The sequence below is a fragment of the Rhineura floridana genome, chromosome 10, assembly GCF_030035675.1.
Source record: "Rhineura floridana isolate rRhiFlo1 chromosome 10, rRhiFlo1.hap2, whole genome shotgun sequence".
Classification (NCBI taxonomy): domain Eukaryota; kingdom Metazoa; phylum Chordata; class Lepidosauria; order Squamata; family Rhineuridae; genus Rhineura; species Rhineura floridana.
In genome coordinates, this window is record NC_084489.1 from 33,581,995 (window position 1) to 33,607,130 (window position 25,136).

The 25,136-nt window shown below is 40.9% G+C and overlaps 1 protein-coding gene across 1 annotated transcript in view; it reads right to left on the bottom strand.

Annotated features, from left to right (window-relative positions):
- The window catches only part of KCNH8 (potassium voltage-gated channel subfamily H member 8), a 287,892-nt gene that overhangs the window by 135,975 nt on the left and 126,781 nt on the right, over positions 1–25,136 (bottom strand). The window contains exons 2-3 of the mRNA XM_061586828.1: positions 22,455–22,688; positions 9,663–9,794 (exon numbers count right to left, since the gene is read on the bottom strand). Of these exons, the coding sequence (XP_061442812.1) occupies positions 9,663–9,794; positions 22,455–22,688 (366 nt within the window). The remainder of the gene's footprint in view (positions 1–9,662; positions 9,795–22,454; positions 22,689–25,136) is intronic.

The window sequence follows — 25,136 nt, forward strand, 5'->3', positions numbered from 1 at the left end:
CATGCTTAGGATAGGTTAAACTGACCGGGGGGAGCGAGGGAGGGCTGGAGTGGGCAGGGGAAGAGGAAGAAGGAAGAGGGGAGGGGAGGAGGAAGGGAGAAGAAAGGAGGGGAAAAGCAGATCTGATCATTTGCATGCTTATTGAGTTCAACGGAATTTACTTCTATGCAATCATGGTTAGGATAGGAACAACTGGCCATGGGGGAGGAGGAGGGGGAGGGGGAAAGGGTAGGAACATATTGGAGGGGGTCAAAGGGAGAGGGAGGGCAGGTTTGATCATTTACATGCTTATAGAGTTCAATGGTATTAACTTCCATTCAATCATGCTTAAGATAGGTAAAACTGACCATGGGGAGGAGGAAGGGGAGGGGGCGGGGAAGGGGAAGGAGCGGATTGGAAGGTGATGGGGATGGGTAGGGAGGGGCAAAGGAAGGGGGAGAGAAGGGGCAAGAGGGAGAGGATAGGAGGGAGGAGAAGGGAGGTTGGGTTTGATCATTTGTATACTTTTTGAGTTCAATGGGATTTATTTCTGTGCACTCATGTTTGAAAATGGAAATGGACAGCCTTCATGTCAACCAGACTTATGGTGACCCTTTGAATAGGGTTTTCATGGTAAATGGTATTCAAAGGTGGTTTTACCATTGCCTTCCTCTGAGTCTGAGAGGCAGTGACTGGCCCAACGTCACCCAGTGAGCTTCATGGCTGTGTGGGGATTTGAATTGTGGTCTAACAGGTTGTAGTCCAACACTGACCTGGGGGAGGGGCAGGGAGGTGGGAGGTGAGGAGATTGGGTGGGTGGGCACTGGGCAAAAGGGAAGCCCCTTTCCTTTCCAAAAGGAAAACATTGTGAACAGTATGATTACCATTCAGCGTTTCCCCCACCTTTTTATTCTACAGCAGGCACATGTAGCCTCCCACCCAAATTTAAACCAAAGCCATCCCTGGCCAGATCCACACCAGGCCTTTATTTCACTTTGGACAGTCATGGCTTCTCTCAAAGAATCCTGGGAAGTGTAGTTAGTGAAGGGTGCTGAGAGTTGCTAGGAGATGCCCTGTTCTCCTCACAGACCTTCAATCAGAGTGGCTGAATGTTAAGCCAGTCTGGCCACTGGAGCTCTGACAGTGGAATAGGAGTCTCCTCTCAGCACCCTTCACAAGCTACACTTCCCAGGATTCTCTGAGGGAAGCCATGACTGTCTCAAGTGAAATCAAAGTCTGGTGTGGGTGTTGCCCCCTGATTAGGCAAGCCCAGCAGCTGTGAGTCTGGCTTTTAGAACACTGACAGCTGGTTCTTACTGAGCATGCCCGAAATTATAATTGGGTTCCAGCCAAAATTTCTTAAATTAATTAAAAATCAGCCAGGCATTTTTTTAAAATTTTAAATGGCAGAAGATGAAGGTCAGAGTATGGGTCAAGGTCATTAACAGGATTACAGGTACTTTGTGAACATGGCTGATTTTTAATGAATTTCAATAGATTAGGAGAACTCTGACAGAAAAAAGTCAAAAAGGGCTCTGGGTTTTTTCCCGTTCTTTTTAGACTTTGAACTCTCTATTCTCTCTGACTGTTTTGTGTATTGCCATGAAAATTGAGAGGGTTGTTAAATAAAAGTTTCTGAATTCAGGGCTATATGCAAGGTTTTGTTTTGAAATGAGCTTATGGGAAGCATCAGAATGGCATGGGGTTATTTTCAATTTAACATTGTGGAATTTGAAAAATCCACGCTGGCTATAGTATACAGCCACTCTTGTGGCTGTATAATATCAAAGTGGAACATCTTAATAATAGTTCCATACCTATGTATACACTTGGGCGAGCCCTGTGTGTTGTAAATTAACATAATAAAATTATACCATATTGGGAGAAATTTAATCCTTCTGCTCTGTCCATGTGCCATCCTTAAATTATCCATTAATTTTTCTAAAAGGGCTATATCCCAAACTATTTTATACCAAAAATCTATATTCACTCCTTCCAGGTCCTTTGAAAAACCCAGCTCTTCATTTCTGAATTTTGCACCAAGCTCTAATTTTCATACAGTACTTGGTGGTTCAACCATGGAATAAGCATAGCTCTATCCTAAGCCAATTCCTCTTTAAATCTTCTGACAAATATTCCAAATTCTGTTGAAACCTGAACGATGGAATGTGAAAAAAAAATCTAAGTCAAGGATTTCCAACCTATGGTCTATGGACCACCAGTAGTCCGCGAGCTTCATTCAGGTGGTCTGTGGTGTGTCTGTGAAGAACACTTACAATTTGAATTCTATGGAATTGTATGAAATTCAAATTTTAATCCAATATAAGAAATAAAAGAAGCAATACAAATAGATATATAGCCCTGCCTGTTGTAGCAAAGTGATCTGCCAAGACCCTCAGCAATTTTCAAGTTGTTTATGGGGGGCAGGGATTGGAACCACTGACCTAAGAAATAAACCACAGGACAACATACATTTGCATTATTTATTCTAAGTCCAGAATTTGAGTGTTATTGGCACAACATTCTGATCGAGGACTGGAGGGTATAGAGTACATACAGTTATGGTGATAATTATATAGCTAATATAGTTACCAGCCATCAGGACCAGGCCTATATTTTATTCAGAAGGAGAAATATTTTATTTATTCTGAATCTGTCAGATTCTCTTTGTATACTGCAGCAAGATCCTGCTCTTAGTTGTTCGACTGTGCATCTGAGTAATTTCCTTTGACTTAAATTAATTTTATCTGCACAAATGCTGCTGAAATACAGCAGACTTTGTCTCTTGGCATGCAGTTAGTTCAGCACTTCAGTATATTTCTGTTTATTAAGTGACCTTTCTTATCTGAGAAAGTGTTTATATCCTGCAGTGAAACTTTAGTCCCTGAAAGATGATAAAGACTTATCCATAATTCAGAAGCAAAGCTAGCCATTTAATAATACTTATTTGTTCACAGCTTTTCTAAAAATCAGAGCTTGGAAAAATTACTTTTTTGAACTACAACTCCCATCAGCTCCAGCCAGCATGGCCACTGGATTCGGCTGATGGGAGTTGTAGTTCAAAAAAGTAACTTTTCCAAGCTCTGCTAAACATTTTCACATCTTAAAAGTGTGGCTCCCTTATTCTCAAATGGCTGAAGCAATGCAGCTGAGTCTGTGGGTGTAAAATTTTCACAGATGAGATCTTCCACAATGGTATAGGTTTGGGACAAAAATCTCTGCCACAGGAATTGGGCCAACAAATCCTTATCAAATCTAGCTTGCAGAAGTGTAGCACAGTGGCTATGCAAGTTCTTCCCAAGAACTTTATAATCAGCATGCTCTATCAAACCTATGCACTCTATTGCCACAACTGTGTATGGCAGTATATTGTGCGGCAGTATGCCTTTGAAAACAATTCCTGAGTATGATGAGATGCCAGGGCTCGCCAATCCTGGGCTGGCCCCTCACCCCTAAAGTAGGCCCCAACCCACACCAGCAGGCAATGACTCCTGAGGAGACCTTATTTGGACACTGCCTGGAGACTCCTCCTGTGGGAGAAGGGTGGGCACTCTACCTCAGCAGCCTGGCAATGGAGAAGAAGACCAGCTGCTGTGTCTTAGGCAGGAGGAAGTGAATGGAGTCAGGGGAAATATAAAAGGTCTCAGAGAGAGGGAAGAGGGAGAGGGAATCCTGTGGAGAGACAGGGAAGAGGCTGGTTAAGCTGGGCCTCTGCTGAAGTCGGGGAGAGGTGGTCCTTACTTCTCGTATCAACCTGTTTCCTGAAGACCTTTTGAGTGTGGCCAGAGCAAAGTTACCAGCAGACTAAGCTTAGCTACCCCCCCCGCACTCTGGGGTGGCATAGGAGCCCTTGATTTAAGTTTGCCAAGGGCATTGGCGCAGAAGCCCATCTGCAATGGGAAGGAACCTCCCCTAGAACACTGAAGCAGCCCAGAGAAGGAAAGGGCTACTAAAAAACATTCAGCTGGAAGGAATGAAGGCCTTCACCAAGCAATGTGAAGTACTATTTCTGTAATAAAACTGGAGCTACAGCTGCATAGACATAAGTTAGTACCTTTATTTTGACCTGGTGGGCCCCATGGAAGGTATGGAACAGGGTTCCTATGATGTGCCCCTTCCCCAGGGGAATGGGACACTGGGGAACAACAGCAGGAGAGTCCAGTTGCCTTCATGCCTTACTCATGGGCTTCCAGGAGCATTTGCTGGACTGCATAGACCTTTGCTGTGATCCAACAGGACTCTTATGTCACTCTCTCTTCTAATGTCAGTAAGTGGGTAATGGCTGCCTAAACCTACATTTACCAACCTATTTATTTTTGGGCTATGCTCCAATCCTCTCTCTGCTCAATGTGCCTGTTGAAGTACTATTGGAACTTGGATCATCATCCTTGTAGTCAGGTCGTGGACCACATTGTGACTATGAGATCTGTAGGTTTTTTTGTGGACAACTACTTGAGTTTGTACTAGAGATGGGGGACAAACTGGGTTCAGTTATGATTTTAAAGCAAACCTACCTTGTACTTCCTGAAATAATATGCAAACTGAAACATTGATCTTTCAAAATTTGCACTTCTCCAACTTTCGTGATGTAGTTCTCCAACCAAGTAAGGTGTACAAATGTGTATTTTATGAGAAAGTGTGCATAAAAATGCACATGCACAGATTAGTGAAAATAACATTAAAATGTAGTATATTAGGGGAATTGCTTGCAAAAATGTGTACATTAAGAGAAATTTGAACTAAAATGCTGATGAATTTTCATTAGGATTTTTTTTAAAAAATTGCAAACTGATGCAAAAACATGGAGAACTGAACTTAAAACTGTGGACATGAGAAAGTTAAAGAAATGAAAATTGATAGATTTGTCCATCCCTAGTCAACATAACCTTTTCCATACAAAAGTGGCATCACTGTAAGGTGACATTCAGAACCTTTTCTGGAATCATCTGGAGTTCAGGGGGCATAATGCCCACTCAGTAGGCTGCACAAAAGAAAAACAATTGTCTTGTTCCAAAAAAAGGTGATCTAAGTTTTAGGTGTAGTTTAAAGAACTTTCATATAAAGGATACTCAGTCTCAGGGCTCATAACCAACTGATAGGTGGTAGGGTTTTGCTTTGATTAGATCAAGAATACAGGAGAACTGAGCATTAAGAATTTAAGAAGATCCCATACCAGTGCAAATGAAGACATTCCCTTCTCCCTTTCAATAGAGGATTTTGGCGGGAACTTTCTAGCTGGCCATTCCAGACAAAAATAGAACATTTTGAGCCAAGGTGAAGGGTAACAGAACATTGCCCTCTGGCAACAGGAAGGTATTGTATGGATGAGGTACCAGCACTAAGGGAGTTCTTTCCTAGGTTGCACCCACCTCACATCTGAAGGAGGGAACATAAAGAGAAAGGTGTGCAATACAGATCTTAGTTATTAGTGGGCAGTTTTATATGGAAAATTTCATACAATCAGTTGCAATAATTCCTCCATTTTCAAAACAGCACAGCTGTTTGGTCCTGAGCCTTTGTACAATAATCTCATAAGTGATACCTTCTTATGGAGAGAGATTTGCCATGCAAGTAGACCTGGACTGCATGGCTCCACTCCACTTCCCAGCTATAAAATGCTGCTATGGCACAAACCATTTATTTATGCCTTATTTCAACAAGATGCTGATAGGATAAGTCTGGTCAGACACCATGTTAGACCTCTGCCATGGCCATTTTTTGTTGTAGCAGCATATTTACAGCGTGTGCCAGCCCTGTGCCCAGTAGCAATAGAACCAGCCGAAAGATATCCATACACAGACCGTTCCTTGTTAAGAGTCTTTACTGACAGGATTTCTCTCTCACAGATACAGACACGAATACTTTCCTAGCTCTTCTAACACCCCACACCCCCACACCTTGTAGTTTCTCTTTCAAGGCTTTATAGATGTTCTGTTTCATGCCAGCTGCAGTCTCTGACCTTGAGCTGCTGCACAGTGTTTAACTCATTACACTTCTTCTCATTTCTGTCTTTCTGGAAAACCAGACACATAGACTCCTCAGCAGCCTACATTTTTAACACCCCATGCACAGTGTTGTGTCCAACCAAGAGCAGACCTATTGAAATTAATGGACCTAAGTTAGTCATGGTCTTTAATTTCAATGGAACTTTCTCTGAATATGAGTAATGATGGATACAGTACATAGTGGCTAAAAGAGCAAAATTCCTAGAAGAATGGAAGCAATAAGAAGAGAGTCCCAGAGAGGGAAGAGAATAAAATAAACTATGGGTTCCTAGGCCAGATGTGAGATACTGGTGATGAATCAGTGGATCAGGATGCAGGGCTTATATGTCTATTTCCCCATGCTATTTGTTCTTTTCAAGCTAGCCCACACAAACATATAACTTTAGATCAAGAAAAGATGTTGTCAGTGTTCATCCATAAGATCAGGAAGCAATTAATACATTTGGTGATTCAGCTAAGGTTACTTTAAATGTGAACACAACTGACAAAGATGTAACCGGTATTAGAATAATTCCTATATATTACTCAATAGAATGCATGGGACTAAAATAACCCTTGCCTTGGGTGTGTGGGGAACCCTCTAATCATTCTCTTGACTCTTTGAAAGCAAAACAGTTTTTCTAAAATAGGACTTTTCCTGTATGCTGTGAAAGAACCATCCTTTTATCAGGTTATGCTAAATCTGGCAATGAATAGTGTTTCCCACCAGTATTTTATCAGAGGATATTTTTAAAGAGAAGGAGAAGGATGGTTGACTCTTAGATGCACAACACTAACTTATGGAAAACTATTTGTATAAAACCTAATTAGCAGTGTAACTTGTGGATAACGGAAAAGTGATTTAAAGTGATTTACTGCTTCTTGTTAAAACTCATAAATTTAAACATCACTTGCAGAAATTTGTTGTTTAAAAACAATTGTTATGCCAACTGTGTACTGAAAACATGAGCTTTTTTGTGAACAGAGTACAGACTATTCCTTATGGGTATAGGAGGGGGCTTCAATAACCAGTTGGCTACAGGATGCTTAACTCTATAGTTCAACCTATCTGGAATTCATGCCTCCCTTGCCACTTTCCACTTTCCCAATATTCATATCAGAACTGGCTACTATTGATTAAGATCAACTGATCTTTCATCCTGAATCCCAATTGCTGTTTACGTGACTGCATAGTATCTATCATATCACTAATAATGCCACACAATCTAAGAGTGCCATACCATGACATTTTTGTCCTTTTTTTTCTTTAAAAATGTGCTTTATGGATGAGTGCTTTAAAAAGAAAACAGAATACTTAGCTTCTCACCCATAGCAATGTCCTAACATTCCCCATTTGTAAGGGAATCTATTATAGTGCCATTGTTGTTGTTATGTGCCTTCAAGTCGATTACGACTTATGGCGACCCTATGAATCAGCGACCTCCAAGAGCATCTGTCATGAACCACTCTGTTCAGATCTTGTAAGTTCAGGTCTGTGACTTCCTTTATGAAATCAATCCGTCTCGTTTGGTCTTCCTCTTTTTCATCATTTTAGCTTCTAGTGATAGTTCTGGTTTAATTTGTTCTAACATCCAATTATTTGCCTTTTTCACAGTCCATGGCATGCACAAAGCTCTCCACCACCACATTTCAAAGAAGTTGATTTTTCTCTTATCCGCCTTTTTCGCTGTCCAACTTTCACATCCATACATAGAGATCGGGAATACCATGGCCTGAATGATACTGACTTTAGTGTTCAGTGATACATCTTGGCATTTGAGGACCTTTTCTAGTTCCCTCCCCAGTCCTAGCTGCCTTCGGATTTCTTAACTACTGTCTACATTTGGGTTAATGACTATGTCAAGGTATTGATAATCCTTGACAAGTTCAATGACCTCGTTGCCAACTTCAAAGTTACATAATCTTCTGTTGCCATTACTTTAGTCTTCTTGATGTTCAGCTGTAGTCCTGCTTTTGTGCTTTCCTCTTTAAGTTTCATCAGCATTCGTTTCAAATTATTACTGGTTTGTGCTAGTAGTATGGTATCATCTGCATATCTTAAATTATTGATATTTCTCCTTCCAGTTTTAACACCTCCTTCATCTTGATCCAATCCCGTTTTCCATATGATATGTTCTGCATATAGATTAAACAAATAGGTTGAGAAAATACACCCCTGTCTCACACCCTTTCCGATGGGGAACCAATCGGTTTCTCCATATTCGGTCCTGTTGTCCAGAGTATAGGTTGCGCATTAGGACAATCAGAGGCTGTGGCACCCCCATTTCTTTTAAAGCATTCCACAATTTTTCATGATCTACACAATCAAAGGCTTTGCTGTAATCTATAAAGCACAGGATGATTTCCTTCTGAAATTCCTTGGTCCATTATCCAACGTATGTTTGCAATATGATCTCTGGTGTCTCTTCTCTTTCTAAATCCAGCTTGGACATCTGGCATTTCTTGCTCCATATATGGTAAGAGCCTTTGTTGTAGAATCCTGAGCATTACTTTACTTGCATGGGATATTAAGGCAACAGTTCGATAATTACTGCATTCCTTGGGATCCCCTTTCTTTGGAATTGGGATGTATATGGAATCCTTCTTCTTCAGTGTATTGCTTCCATCTTCCTTTTATTTCATCTCGGTCAGTCAGTGTGTTCCCCTGTTGATTATTCAACATCCCTACTCTTGGTTTAAATTTCCCTTTAATTTCTCTAATCTTTTGGAATAGGGCTCTTGTTCTACCCTTTTTGTTGTCCTCTTCTATTTCTATACAATAACTATTGTAATAGTTCTCTTTGTTCCTACGTACTAGTCACTGTATTGTTGCATTTAGGGTTCTAACCATGTTTCTATCTCCTTTTCCTTTTACTAGTGCCATTGTTAAGGCAGATTTTTTTTCACTCAGTTTTGAAATCTACTCTTTCTAATATATGAAAAATAATAAGTGTCTATTATCAAAATGCTAGCTTAGTAAGGTGGTGAGGGGGCAGGTTCTTGTTAGCTCATCTGTAATTCACATAGGATGTAGCTAAAAATTACACACTCAAAAGGGCTACTTGGGGTCACTTAAGACACTTTTGCATGTAACACATACTTGGGCTTTTATAAGCAAAAAATGGGTTAAACATGGAAACATTCTTCTAAGCAGAAAAATATAGCCAAAATTTGTCCTAGACTTTGTTACTGTAAGAACCAAAAGAAAACTAGCACTGGACCTCCTTATGGCCTGGAGCATGGACTGAGGGCATATGACATGGCCACATTTCTAAAGGTAAGCAAGTCTGGGTCTGGTAAATGACTGAACAGGAAACCACCTGGGAATCCTATGTAAGTAGCCTTTAGTTCCATGATGAGAAAAATATTGAATACAAATGTACTGAACAAAATAAGTGACATTAATAATAACATTAATTCAGTGCTGAACTACTACTGGACATGTGTGACCTAGACAATTGGGACAAATAGGCATAGTGTAGGGGTACAGTGCCCTGCATTTCCAGCAGTAAACTAGCACTAAAGTTCTAATTCTCTAGCTTCAGCGTAGTTAACACTACAAAGGACATGAATTAACAACTTGAATTTTTCATTGAGTTATAGCCCAGTCATTTCTATAATAATGTACTTTTCCCACACTTGTCTTAGGTCATACTTCTCTGAAAATGCATCCCCTTTCATTCTGGAAATAATACAAACCTTCTTTTTTATCTTCCAGAGAAATCTTCACCTTTGTATCTGTTATATCTTTGAAAGAGGCTAGAAACAGAACTACATCACCTTTCTCATTCTTAATAGGGACAATGTCCAGTAGGCACCAAAATGAAGACCCTGTAGGGAAAAAATATATATTCAAGTGACAAAACTGTCTTTTGTTCTTGCTGCTTCTTCTGTTTTCCTTTTTAATAGAAAAGCATATTAAACATTAAAGTCAAAACTAATACAATTAAAAAAACAAAACACCACACAAGTTATTTAAAGGGTCAATAGTCAGAAAGTCACAGATGTTCAGCTCCTGTAAATCCCTCTGCATCATCAGCTCAAGCTCAGTAATGCTGATTTCTCAGAAAGCAAAGCATTAATTTAAATGCAATATGCATCTCCTAGGATCATTAATAGTCTAATGAAGCTTTTTACTTTTCTCATATTATATTTTCCTTTTAATTTAAACTGTGTTTTTCCTATTTTAAAGAATGCCCCATACAATGTTAACTTCAACTTCTGAAGCTTCCTAGTTTACAATGAAATGCCATTACTTCAGATTATCTTCCTCTCCCACCCTGCCTTGCCCCTGGTTGCAGTCCTAATTCAGTTTTGGTGTCTAATGTATAACCCCACTGTTTCAAAGACGTTAAAATTAATCATACTGTGCCTTAAAATAGAAACTAAAGTGTAGTTCCTCAAATCTCAGTGGTTAAATACAGGCAAGCTGAAACTCATTAAATGCATGATTTCTACACAGGAGAATATCTGATACCCTTCTGCCTACGGAAATTACTGTGACAAATGTCTTCTGCACTATGTGTTAATTGCACTATGGCAGCATGGCAGGATTGTTTAAATACACTAGTTCAAAATGAATACAATTAAATTTGTTCAAAGGCATTCTTTTTTTTGCTGAATGAGTATGATGTATTTAATATGCGGGGTGCAATTTGTATGGCCACATTAAGTAATAATGTATAATGTGATTAATAGTAACAAGTTGCTATTCACACAGATGTTTTAATACAGGGGAGGGGGCTCCAGATATTTCCTGCATTATCATTTGAGAGAAATTTAATAAATATACCTATGAAATCAGGTCAAAATGCACATCTACTTGACATAAAGTTTGGAATTATTGTCCAAACCAACAACAGTAAGCCGTAATAAGATGTAGTCAGGGCTTTGGAATTCCAATGGGAATGTTGCATTATGTGATACTGCATTTAAAAGGGGGGAAACATATTCCTTTTTAGAAAGCTTGTCACAATACTTTCTTTTTTGCTTCGGCTAATACAGACAAACAAGCATTGTCTGTCTAAGATCTCCTTCATAGATTTATATTTGTACATTATTGTTATTGCCCCCAGCTACTTCCTTAGAAGAAAGATTTCACCCCCTCTTTGCAGTAAGATCTTAAGGTCTGAGAAACACTTGAACATCCTCAGGGCTATGAACATGATGAGAGTAAAATGAGACAGAGATGGTGGATTTAATATTACACAAAGTCATATTATTATTGCACCAAACTTAAACTATCATGGAATCCCTTTCAAACTAGGGGCCAAAGTAAATGTGATAAGGGAAGACATGTTTTCTTAACCTATGTCTGCTGGAGCCCCTGCACTAGCTGACTGCAGCTTTCCGTTGCTTCACTTCTTGGGTGACATTCACACTATACATTTAAAGCACTCTTATACAATTAATAGTCATGGTGTCCCCACAGATTTCTGGAAACTGTAGTTTGTTAAGGATGCTGAGAGTTGTTCAGAGACTCTTCACAGAGCTACAATTCCGACCACCCTTAACCAACTACAGTTCCTAAGATTCTTTTGGTGAAGTCATGACTGTTAAAGTGGTATATGAATGTATCAGATATTTCCTTTGTTAGGTCCTTAGGATCCTCAGAACCTCAGAGGACCTCTTAGCCTCAGAGACTGCCTGGTGGGACCCTTACCAGTAGGGTTTGGAAATGCCTTTTTCACCACAGGGTTACCATTCTATTTTTATTTCCACAGTGCAGGACTTTTCTCCCTGTCTAATGGTCTATAATGTAGCAGTTCCCTTCATCTGCCCATGCTAGTCTTCATTATTTCCTTACTGGCTCACCACTGAGGGTTATTCCCAGAATTAATATCTTTTTCTGGCTCTATTTGCAGCCATTCCATTTTAATCCTACCTTCCTTTTATTGTCCCCTTTCCTCTTCCAGCATCTTTTCCCTTTGACTCATACATTTCCTAGGACCAATCTCCCAGCATGCCCACATGTTAACTTTTTTGTAGCCATTCTGAGCATCTGACTAATGCTCTCCAGCTGCTGCCTTCCAGTTGCCTCTTCTCTGAGTGTGCTGGGAGAAGAATGTCATGGAACGCAGTTGATGCTGCAGTTCTTGTGGCCTCCTGTCAAAGTGCTTTAAATGTATGGTGTAGTTGGGACTCTGCTCACCATGGCCTATGGTGAAGGACCATAGTGCAATCGTAGAGTACACACTATGAATGAGAAAGGCCCTAGGTTCAGTCCTTGACATTTCCAGAGAGAGCAAGGAAAGACTGCTCTCTGAAACCCTGGAGAACCATTGCCAGTCAGAATAGACAATTCTAAGCTAGATAGGCCATTGGTGTGAATTGGTTGTTGCTGGAGAGCAAGTTCCATCACCATTGCCTAGCATCTTGGCTCCAAAAGGTTCAATTTTACTTGAAAAGGGTAAGCTAGTAAGGCTTTAGCTGCAAAGGGCAAATTAAATTCTAAGTTTATTGACATGGAAAAGGGGAAGGATCCCCACCTACTCTTCAGCTACTGTGAACCCAGAAGAGACTTAAACATCCAACTTTTCTCTGTACCTAATTAAATCAACGCCACACTGAACTCTGAGGGTCTTAATACAAAAAGTACTGTAAATCCCACTAGAGAGACACACTTCAAGACCCTTTGAGGGCACACCTGGAACAACCCTTTCATACAACAGACCATTGTGATCCAGCCCATAACTGTCCAGAAAGTCTCCTCTTCCCTTCATTTTCCCTGAGCAGTTCGTCCTTTCCCTCCCTTAAGTTTATGAGTTTTCAGTATGAATTCAACAACAAATTTTATTATGTGGTCACAGATGCAGTAAAAATTCCCAGTAGGGTATTCACCTTACATCTTTGAATCATCACTCCCTTCTCCAGTTTCCAGTCAGTAAAAGGAAGGACTCGAAGCCTTCTATAGTTAGCAATTTAATTACTATTTGCTATATTTTTTCAATAAAACCTCATTCTAGAAAAGCTCTAATCTCATCTCTATTGCTTTGCAGGACACAGCTTTGCATAAAAATTGCATGTGCTAATTTAGATGCACAGATGAAAATTTAGAAATAATTATGATAATTTAAAGGAAAATATTAATTAATTATTTAATTAAATTTATATCCCACTCTTCTCCAATAGGAGCCCAGGGTGGCAAAAATGCATCATCATCATCACCCTTTATTACCTGCCCTTCACCCAGAGGTCCCAGGGCAGGTTACAATTTTAAAACATGACATTAAAAACAATTAAAAAGAATCTAGAATCACAAAATAGGGTGGGTCCTAAATATATATATATATATATATATCAGGTGTCAAAGGCCAGGGTAAAGAGGTACATCTTCAGCATTCACCTAAAACTGATGCATCTCAGTGGAGAGAGAGTTCCACAACTTAGGGGCCACCACAGAGAATGCTCTCTCCCAGACTACCCCTTCAAGTTTCTAAGGGTGGTTGAAGTACCAAAAGGGCCTCTTCTGCTGATCTCAACACCCAAGAGGTTCTGTAGGAAAGGAGTCAGTCTTTCAGATATTTGGAACATAAATTATTTAGGGCTTTAAACTAATGTGAGCTCCTTGAATTGGGCCCAGAAATGAACTGGCAACCAATGCAGCTGTTTTAAAACAGGCAATATGAAGGATTAAACAAGGGTTATATGAGTAATCTGGCTAATGCATTTTGGACCTGTTGAAGTTTCTGAGACACCTTCAAGGGCTGTCCCATGTAGAGCTCATTGCAATAATCCAATCTGGAATTTACTAGAGCATGGGGAGTACTGTGGCCAAGTCATCTCTGTCCAAAAGGGGCCTAAGTTGGCAAACCAGCAGGAGCTGGAAAAAAGCACTCCTAGCCATTGAGGCCAGCTGAGCCTCCAGTGACCATGGTGGATCCAGGCTGCAAACCTGCTCCTTCCAGGGAAGTGCAACCCTATCCAGAACAGGCCATCTCCCCACCTTCCAGACATGAGAACTCTGGCAGCACAACACCTCTGTCTTTTCAGGATTTAGCCCACATCCTGCCCATCACTGCCTCTAAGCACCAGTCTAGCACCTCAATTGCCTTTCCCAATTCAGATGGAACAGAGACAGAGCTGGGTGTCATCATCATCATGATAACACCTCACTCCAAATCTCCTGATGGTAGTTCCCAGGGCTTCATATGCATGTTAAATGCACATGGGACCAGATGGAACTATGCAGAACACACAGGACAGCTTCCATGATGTTGAACAGTAACCTGCCATAACTACTATATGGAAGAAGCCCTGGAGCTATGAGCAGAACCACTGAAGCACGGTGCCCAACCTCCTCCTCCCTGAGATGCTCCCAAAGGATGCTGCTGTCAACAGTACCAAAAGTCACTGAGAGAGAAAGGAGAACAAGCAGGGTTGCACTCCCCTTATCCCTCTCCTAACAGATGTCATCAACCAAGGCAGTTTCAGTGCCATGGCCAGGTCTGAAGCCAAACTGGAATGCATCCAAGTAATAAGTTTCTTCCAAGCATGCTTGAAGCTGGACCACCACCATCTTGGTGAGCACCTTGCCCAAAAAGGGAATATTTGCCATTGGGCAAGAGTTGTTTAACATTTCTGGGTCTGTGGAGGTCCTTTTATGGAGGGGACACACCACTACCTCCTTCAAGGCTGATGGTACCTTCCCTTTCTCTAGCAAAGCATTGATTTCTCCCTAAACCAAGCAATACATGTTCCAATAGAAGCACAACATATCAATATATAGTCATTATAGTAAATGCTTACTCTATTTCCTGATAGCTATTACCTAGAATAATTGTGTGCTTATTATTTGGTTTTTTAAAAAATGTTCTGTATTATGAATTCAGATATATGCCTGAAATCACTGTTTGGTATCTAAGCAAATCTGCACTGAAAGTATGTCAGGGCTGTCAATTACAGAGGTCAAGCTTCCTCCTGGTTCTAGCTTTAAAATTACAGAACAGTCTCACATTATTTCACCCCCCCATTATGTCCCAAGTTGTTTTTGCTTGTTTTAAAATAGACCATGAAATGCATTAAAATATTTGTAATGTATGGTACAATCTCCAGAATAACATCCACTGCATATAAAGACTTGCACCCATTAATCCTATACAGTCCCAAATTTCATTACAAGAGACTCCAAAAAGGTAATAATAGTTATTTCCCCCATTTCATTCGATTCTTTGCCAGGTATTAGCAATAGTGGGAAACTATCATGTCACCTTGATTTTAATGTTATTTCTGCCACAAGCAAGCTACCTGCATGAAATGCATATTAAATGAAAAGACCTAAATTAGTATATTTGAGAAACAGATTCCAAAGGTTGGACCATTTTCCTACTTCTAATCCCTGTTTCTGTATGCCATTAACAAATTGAACTGTGGTTCTTTTTGCTTTGCTTTAGCAACAGCAAACTTGTGGCTGAGAAGAAGAGGCTATATCTATCTAGAGAAATTGAACTATTGTTTGTTTAGCTTGTATACAGATGCTTTCTTCCTTCCATCCAACTTTCAATTCAAAAACAGAACCATTGAAAGATCTCACTCTCTTCTGTGCAGCCACCGGGAAGTATATGATAGAAGAACAAAGTTTAAGTTTGCTGTTAATCTGTCATAACAACTGGGTGAGCGTATACCAGTTAATTGCTAGGGCTCAGACCATGTCTTTCTGTTTTCCTTTTCACATTTCAAAAATTCTGAAGAGAGACTCAGACAAATCAAGCCTAGCTTTGCATACTAACACAAATTCTTTAAGACAGAACTTCTCCTTAGGAACATATGAAGCTGCCTTATGTCAGGTCAGTTATAGCTTGCCTAGTATTGTTGAATGTCCACTCCGACTGCAGTTGCTCTCAAGGGTCTCAGGCAAAGAGATACTTCTCCCATGGCCCACTATGTGTTCCTTTGGATTTAAATAGGATCTCCCTCATTCATGATTTAATTGTGGATAAGGAGACCACCCTGGTTTACATTATCAAGACCTGGGTGAGTGAGCAGGGTGATATTGATCTTATTCAGCTGTGCCCACCTGGTGTAGTGTCAGAGCAGACTTGAGCAGGGATGAGAGTGTGCTGGGACCATCAAGGGGCAAGCATTTCCACCTGTCTTGCCCCACCCCTCTGCCTGGGCCTTATCAGGAAGAGCTGCAGACTGAGATGTGCTGCTGCAGGGATGAGACTGTGCTGGGACCATCAAGGGGCAAGCATTTCTATCTGTCTTGCCCCACCCCTCTGTCTGGGCCTTATCAGGAGGAGCTGCAGGCTGAGACGTGCTGCTGCAGGGATGAGACTGCTGGGACCATCAAGGGGCAAGCATTTCTATCTGTCTTGCCCCACCCCTCTGTCTGGGCCTTATCAGGAGGAGCTGCAGGCTGAGACGTGCTGCTGCAGGGATGAGACTGCTGGGACCATCAAGGGGCAAACATTTCTATCTGTCTTGCCCCACCCCTCTGCGTGGGCCTTATCAGGAAGAGCTGCAGACAGATGTGCTGCTGCAGGGATGAGACTGTGCTGGGACCATCAAGGGGCAAGCATTTCCATCTGCCTTGCCCCACCCCTCTGCCTGGGCCTTATCAGGAAGAGCTGCAGACTGAGGTGTGCTGCTGCAGGGATGGGACTATGCTGGGACCATCAAGGGGCATGCTTTTCCACCTGCTTTGCCCCCCACCCCTGCTCTTAGTGACATTTTTCTGCAGACTGCCCTTTACCAGGAAGATTAATGCTTTTGGTTTGCTGCTCCTGTTTTTTTAGAGATGTTAGGACTTTGTTAGTTTGATTTTTTTGTTTGTAAATTGTATTGTTTTTATTTGCATTTTGTATTTTGCATTTTGTATTTGCATTTTGTATTTGTATTTTTATTTGTGTGTAAGCTGCCTTGGGGGCCTATTTGGCCGAAAGGCGGCCTAGAAATAAAACGTAACATAACACAAGGGGGTGTCACTGTAGCCTGTAGAAATTCTGTCTCTTTCTCTAGGCTTCCTGTTACTTGAGTGGGAATCTATAGTGTCTGTACTTGGTGCTGGGCAAGTGGGCAGATTAGGAATTCTACTAGTTTACCATTTACCTTGCTGTCCTAAGTATCCCTGCCTGAATGGATAAAGATGCTACTGAAGGTGGTGTTGAGAACTTTTAGATTGTTGGGTCTGGGGGTTACAAAATCCATATGTCATGAACCAGCTCCCCCAGTTCAGTCCCAGGACTCAATTCCCGAACCCAGGGCAATTGATCCTGGCAAGGCACAGAGCCGGGCCTCCCTTACCACACCAACCCAACAAGGTAGGTAGACTGCCACCACCTCTTAAACTGGTCAACCACTCTGGGCCAAGGGGAAACCCAAAGTGCCAGAAATAGACCTGCCAAGAATTCCATCGGAGGGGCCAAAGGAGCACTCCTTGTCTTGGAGCCTTAGGCAAAATACTCTGTATACAGTAGTGCGTGGTCAAGTAGCCAATATACTGGATTCAGAGCCACACTACTGCTGCAATGAACACACACTGGTAAATAAGAAGTAGCTTTATTAAATAAAATATAAGTGCACAAATACAGCAGCATATTGGTTCCTTAAAACCCACACCCCTGAGGGCCAGGTAGAATACACAGAGAGTTATAGTCACAGACAAAAAATAACCACTGTCTAACCTAGCTGATACTTAAAAAGAGGTATATAGCAAGATAATTTCATGGTTCTACATCTCCCCAGAGATGTATAGCTTGGATAGCAGGTGGTAAGATGGAACCTCAACATCAGGTAACACCACCACAGTGAAGAACAAGTGCTTAGGCTTCAATCCTATACTTATGGGGAAATGCCCAGCAACAGCCAGGAATTAATTAGCCAATCAGGGGGCTTTCAGATGATGAAATGCTTTCTGGAGTTTTGGCACCTAACAGTTCTGTATTCCCCAACCCTTCCCAGGCCTATGGCCTTGGTGTACCAGGCTCCACTGATAAGCAGGTGTTCTTGCTTGGGCCTAATTAACTGGCTTCAGCTGTGAAAACTGCAAGTCATTGCTTTCCCAGAGGCCCCATTTCAGACAAGATGAAATCCCCACAGTTCCTTGCTTCAGAGCCATTTTAGAAATTTTGCATTCTTGACACCATGTTGAGTGGATTTGGGGGTGATTCAGGACTTCATGGCAACCATGGGGTTATAGCATAAGCCAACACATGTAGCAGGCCACACTCTAGATCTGGTTTTCTTGACTGAGCAGGAAGGGGGTAATTTGAGAGTGGGAGGGATATTAACTTTGTCATGATTGGATCATCTCTTGCTGAGATTTATTATTTCAGTGGCTTTTCCTTTCCTCAGAGGCGGGGGACTTATTAGAATGGTCTGCCCTTGGAGACAGATGTATCCAATTGGTTTCCAGACAACTCTGGCTGATTTGCTGGCTGATATGACTAGTGCTCCTATCAAAGCCCTGGTTGACCTGTGGAATACATGGATGACCTGGGTCAATGACATGATTGTTCCTAAGCACCTTTTCCCACTTGATAGAGCCCAGTTGGCTCTTTGGTATACACCAGAGCTTAGGGCAATAAAACAGACAGCTTGAACACAAGTGGAGGAAAACTCCAGATGAATGCAACTGAACACCAGTGAGTGCTTATTATCAATCCTACTGAGTGCCAGTGAAGGCAGCAAAGAAGTAATACTTTGTGGCTTCCACTGCATCCTCATTATGCTAACTAGTGGAGCTTTTTCTGGTAGTAAAAGGCCTGCTGTACTTTAGCCCAAAAGAAGTGCTAGAGACTATGGTTTGCAAAATATTTTGAGGATAAAATCACTTGTATCCACCAGAATCTTGACGTGTATGTTAAGAGGCAACCAGAAGACTATCTAGTCCTATTGTATTGGATGAGTTTCAGTTAGTACAGCTTGAAAATATAAATAAGGTGCTAGGACCTGTTTGGGCAACCACTTCTGCTCTTGATCCTTCCCCAGCTGGGGCAGGGGAGTGATTAATGCCTCTATGCAAGAGGGAATGATCCCTAGCAACCTTAAGACTATTCCTTAAAAAACCTTCTCTGGATCCAGAAAAATCTGAACTATCAGCTAGTTGCTACTATCCCCCTCATGGGCAAGGTTCTTGAGTGTGCGGTCACAGGTCATATCCAGGCTCTCTTGGCTGAGACTGATTTCTCTAGATCCATTTCAATTTAGCTCCAGGTTTTGACATAGAAATTGCCCTGATCAACCTGTATGATGACCTTTGTCGGAAGACAAATGGGGGAAGTGTGTCCCTGTTAATCTTCCTTAATCTTTCAGCGGCCTTCTATATCATCAACCATGGTATTCTGGACTGGATGCCCAAGTTGGGAGTGGTTCCAATCCTACTTGGATGGCTGTTTCCAGAGGGTGGCACATGGGGAGTGTTGTTCAATCCTGTGGAACCTCCATTATGAGGTGCTGCAGGGTTCAATTTTATCCCCCATGCTTTTTAACATCTACATGGAACTACTGAATGGGGCAATCCGGAGGTTTGGAATGTGTTGTCAGCAATATGCTAATGATACACAACTCTGTTTCTCCTTCATATCTGCAGGTGTGGCAGTGGATGTGCTAGACCTGTCTGACTTCAGTAACTGGATGAGAGCCAATAAATTAAAGCTTAATCCAGATAAAAGTGAGGCACTGTTAGTGGGTGGTTCTGTTAGTGGGTGGTTAGAATGAATGGGTGGATCCTGGCTTGCTCTAAGTGGAGTTATACTCCCTCTGAAGGAGCAGATGCATAGCTTGGGGGTACTTCTGGATCCACTACTGTTGCCTGAGGCTCAAGTGGCCTCAGTGGGAAGAGCTGCCATCCACCCCATTTCTGGAATGCTCTCACCAGGGAAATACACCTGGCATAATAGTTGTCTGGTTTTACATTCCAAGGAAAAACATTCTTATTTACCCAGGCTTATGGTTTTTAATTGGAAGGGTAGTTAGATATGTTTGTGGCTTTTGCTATGCTCATCTTTTAAAGGGGGGGCAGGACTTATTGTCAGATGAGCACTTTAGTTTTTGTGTATTGCTGTTTTTCCTGATTTAAATTTCTTTTTTATTCTATTTTATTGTGCAAGTTGCTCCAAGGCACTAAAGTGCAAAATGTAAATATAAATATAAATGTAAATATAATATTATACTGCACAGCCTAGCCTACTGAAATTAACTAGCCCCCACTGAAATGAACAGAAAGTTGTGTCATAGAAGTGATTGTCTACCCTTCCATATTGCAATGCTTAGTCACTGACATGCATAATGGCTCTGGAACTACTGGAGCAATTATTTATCTTTACATGTTATCTTTCTTGGTTCCATTTCCAGAAATATGATTTTAAGACATACTGACATGTCTTCCTTTAAATGCTAATGCTATCAAAGGGCATGATTCTGTTGAATTTTCATGAAGCATCGCTGCTATGCTGCATTTTAAAAGATAAGACTCCTTTAACATCCTGGAAACATCGCTAAGCTTCATGCCTTTCTATCTGTATTGTAAAAACAAGAGAGGATATTTTTCTAGTATTATGAATGCATTGTTGTTCTGCTCTTTGATATGTATTGTTTTACAGTTGTATTCAGATTTCCTCCTGTGTGAACAGAAGAACAGGGAACTGGGATCCAGGGGAGGCTTCCTGCTAGATAAAGTGGATGAGGAAGGAATTTTTGTCAATTCCTTATTTCTGCTACGGTCCCTAATGCCATCTCCAGTGCTGTTTTCAGGGGTCCCACAAAGACTCCAAGCAGCTTTTCAGAGCACATAGGCACGGAGGAAGAGTCAGTGAAAACTGCTAATATGTCACCTTTCTCCAGCACTAGCAAAATGCATGTCAGGATCCAACCTTTAGCAAGTAGATATTTGACTTTAAATTGTAAATGCTTCTTTATAAAAATGTACAGACCTCCATCAGTATAAAACTTACAGAAACTTTTCCAGAATACACATTTCCAGAATATACAATAACAGCCGCAGAGTATGCTCTGAACTGAAGTATATTTCCACAGCAAAGAAGTTGTGCCCTCTCTTTTTCTTACTTATGAGTGCTACTGTCTATTTTTTTAATCTCCTTTCCATCTGAAGACAAGGAAGAAAAACAGAGTTTGCCTTCTCTTTCTCCCATTTCTTATATATCAGCATTACATGACCAGCTTGCTTCTTCAAGGGACTATGACACATTTCCATATTGAAATCAGGATGAGTAATGTGTACAGTTAACAACCTGCATTAAAATTTTCTATGAGTCATAACTAGGGATGAAAAAATCTGTCATTTTTGGTTCTCTCATTTTCTAATTTTTCCAATCTTAAATTCAGTTCTCCACATTTCTGCAGCAATCTGCTTAAAAAAATAACGTGTGAAAATTCTCCAGGATTTGAGTGTGAGTTTCTCCTAATAAACCCATTTTTTGTAGGCAGTTTTGAGTGAGCACATTTTTGCAAGCAATTACTCATCATATAATGCATTTTTGTATGCTATTTTCACTTTAATTTTTTACACACTTTCCCCTAACATATGCATTTTTGTAAACATTCTTTGTTTGGCAAAATGCATGGCAAAATTTGAATAAGTGCACATTTGGAAGTGTGGCTGTGTTTCGGTTCTCATATTGTTTCACAAAGTGGGAATTTGATTGATTCAGTTTGAAATGTGAACTGAATCGAATTTCTCATCCATCTGTAGTCATAAGTACAGACATGTGAAACTACCTACAGGAATTTTGCTAGTGTTACTGAAACACCTTTTGTTTCTGTTGAAATTCCTCAAATGTTTCCGCTCACCATCCCAAACAGGAACTTCCAAAGGTACTTTTCATATTTCAAGGACAACTATAATTTAACATAAAAGAACATTCCTGTGGTTAGATATGGTGTTGCTTGCTGTCCATGCTTGTTGTAGGCTCTATAATCAGATTGTTGAAGTGCAAGAAGGAAGTGCAGATGGTGTTTAAAGTACAGGCAGGAACAAGGCTTGTGGCACACCATTCAGAACTATCCAGCACCTATTTATTTAGGTGTAGTTGTGTAAGACATTATATATTGCCGTAGGCATAAAAATATGCATTTTCAATTTTCAAATATGCATTTTCATTACCCTGAGACTGCAATTATCATTATCATAGATCAAGCACTACATTTTGTTTCACCTCACCCCACCTCAGTATTTTTCGGTGAGGGTTGTCCCAAGTTCATCTGAGAACTTCAAATGGTGCATAATCAAGTGATGAAATAAAGATTGAATCAGCTGCATATATGAATGAGCCTTATGAGTTCAATTTCCATAATCATGGGTCAGTGTCCAACTCAAAATCAAGCATAATTCAGAATATGATATACCTTATACTCAACTTAGGCAAAACTTCATAATAAAGTTTACAACTTTAGAATGTACTTTCACTCACATACATTTTTGTGGCCTTCTGAATATTCATGTGGATGTTACATAACCATTGCAATGAATAATGGTTACATTTGCAGTTTGTCTAGAGCTAACTGAGCACTGATGAATGAAATAATACTTACCGTTCTTTTTATAAAACATGATTTCTCCTTTGAATTCTATCTTTTCTTCCAATGACTTTTCAATTTGAAGAATAATCTGCTCATTTGTTTCAGCACCATATAAAAATTTACAGCTGCAGCTCTTCTGCATGACTTCTGTTCGTGCAAATCCAGAAAGCTCACAGAAGCCATCGGAACAGTAAACTATGGGGAATCCTTTAGCCACCTGAGCATTTGCAAGGATAAAGTTACTATCTGCAGGGGACGAAACACAAAAGTAAAACATTTATGAAAGAGATTGCATTGTTCCCAGCACAGTGCAATATTCGGCTACACATGAAGAACTGAGTTAGTTCTCTGATGCTTGGTGAAAGAAATATAGAACTAAGTGTTTGATTGAACTTGGTTAGCTTCTTGACAGAATGGTGAGCACCTTGCTGGAGAAGACATGATCCTACTGGCTTGTGATTCTTTTAAGAAACAGCACCATCCACCAAACAACTCAACAACTACTTATAAATTGGAAACTACTCATTCCCATATTCAATCATGTTCCGGCTATATGACTTCTTTCAAATGCCACATGCCTTCTTTCAAACATTGCATATTGGCCCATAATCAGATCAAATTTTGTTATTTAGATGTATTTAAAGTGTGTATACAGGACTGGGGTCAAGCATGAGTGGGCACCAATACCCTTCCATGCAACTGGCAAGGGCTTAAATAGGTCAAGCCTCCCCACCTCCTGAGTCATTTAAGCCCACACTGGCAGCATGGGGGGGTGTTGTCTGGGAGGATGGAGCTTCTGCTCTGTGATCCATGGCAGCTTAGGGTCATGGTTAGTGATTTGTGGCCTGGGAAAAGAGGTTGACACCCCTACTGCAATCTTGTAGACATCGACCCCCTACTCCAGGCCGCAAATCACACCCCATGACCCATCACTGGCATGGATCCTGGAGTGGGAGTTCCACCCTCCGAGACAACACCCCCATGCAGTTGGTACAGACTTAAATGACGTGGGAGGGGAAGCAGCTATGTCCATTTAAGCCCATGCCAGCTGCATGGAGGAGTATTGGTCATGGAGCTCCACCCTCCCAGTCCCAGCCTACAGATTTAGGCAGGAGCCCTCCTGAACCACAGGGGCCCTTGAGCCTGTGCCTGACCTGGCCACCTGCTGGCACCTGACCTGAATGTATATATCACTATTCGCAAGGAACCATTGAACTATATTGAACCATTAGTAAGATTGAATCATGTGATTAAAAGGTACTCTGGTTGGGGAAAACAGGCATATAAATATGATATCTAACAGATAACTGGGCAACAAAATGTAAAGATATTGGCCTTTTCCCCCTCATTAACACTACAAATTGGACTTCAGTGAAACTAGTGGTTGTGAATTTCAGTCAAAAATCATGACATCTGAAAGAAACAGGGTCTTATCAATCAGCCACAACATCATTAAATTCCAGAAGCAGCTGGACTTAAAAGCAGAAAGGGAAGACATATGGTTTCTGAATTCTACTGCAATTAATATAGTAAGGTAATTCTAAATTGCTGGTTATCTCTGTTTAGTAGAAATGTACTGCTTCCTATATGCTGTATCTTCAAGGTTTTCAGTACATGCAATCCTCCTTTTGCTTTCTCCTTTTGTAAAAGTCCATAATGTATTGGTCATTTTCCTGCAAACTTCTCTCATTTATGTTGTGTTGGAGAAGCTTAAGAGTTTCCTTGCATAGCTCCTTTATTGGTGCTCTTGGAATTACAATGCTCACTTACACACACTTCCTCCTAACTGAGCATTTTTGTGTGTTAGCCCCTGAGCACTAATATAGAATTGCTCTCCAGCAAGCTAAAGTAGAAATTTGGAACAGTGCAGCAGCAGCTGGTGCCCACTAGACTTGGTGGGGCTGCTATGGATGTGTGACCAATGAGGTCACAGCCAAGTTCTGTTTCCCCCCTGTCTTGCTCCCTTGCTGTGGACACTTTAAGCATTGCAGTTTTACAAATAGCACCTAACTAAACTATAAAGTGTCTTACTTTGGTTCAGAAGGGGTCCCTGCTGTCACAGTAGCTTCTCAGATGGGAGAAAATGTGTGTGGCCTCCACTTCTTCTGGTTCTTTTCCTACCCTTCTCTTTTGCAAAGAAACAGTGGACACTTAAAAACTGCAGTTTTAATAATACTGAGCACCTAACAGAGCTTTAGTCCTATGCTTGCTCTCATGAGTGTGCACACAGTTAAGTCGTACCTCCTCAGTAGTGAATAGAAACCTAGATTTCTGCTCATTCAGTAATACTCTCCCGATCCTATTTGAAAAACACACACAAAGTGAATGAGTCCCTGGAAACTCACATTCAGAAGGCACTACAAAAGGCTTCAGTCCTGTGTTTGATCTCATGAGTAAGCCCCACAGAACCCAGCGGAGGGTTACTTACTTCTGAATAAGATGAAGAGGATTGTGCTTGGAAAGTTCATTTTAAAAAGGAACAAAATAGTTCAGGCTTATTCCCTAGTATGCAGAAAGAACTGCCCTAACCTGGAGCAGTGTATTCAAGTAGGATGGATAACAGTCATTGGCTAAAAATTTCCAGAGTTTCTTAAAAAAACAAACACACCAGGCCTGTAAACTGTAAGCTCCTATTGCTGAGAGAAAGATATGGCAGGTGGGAAAAACAAGAAGCCAAAATGTTAGAAAAAGGAG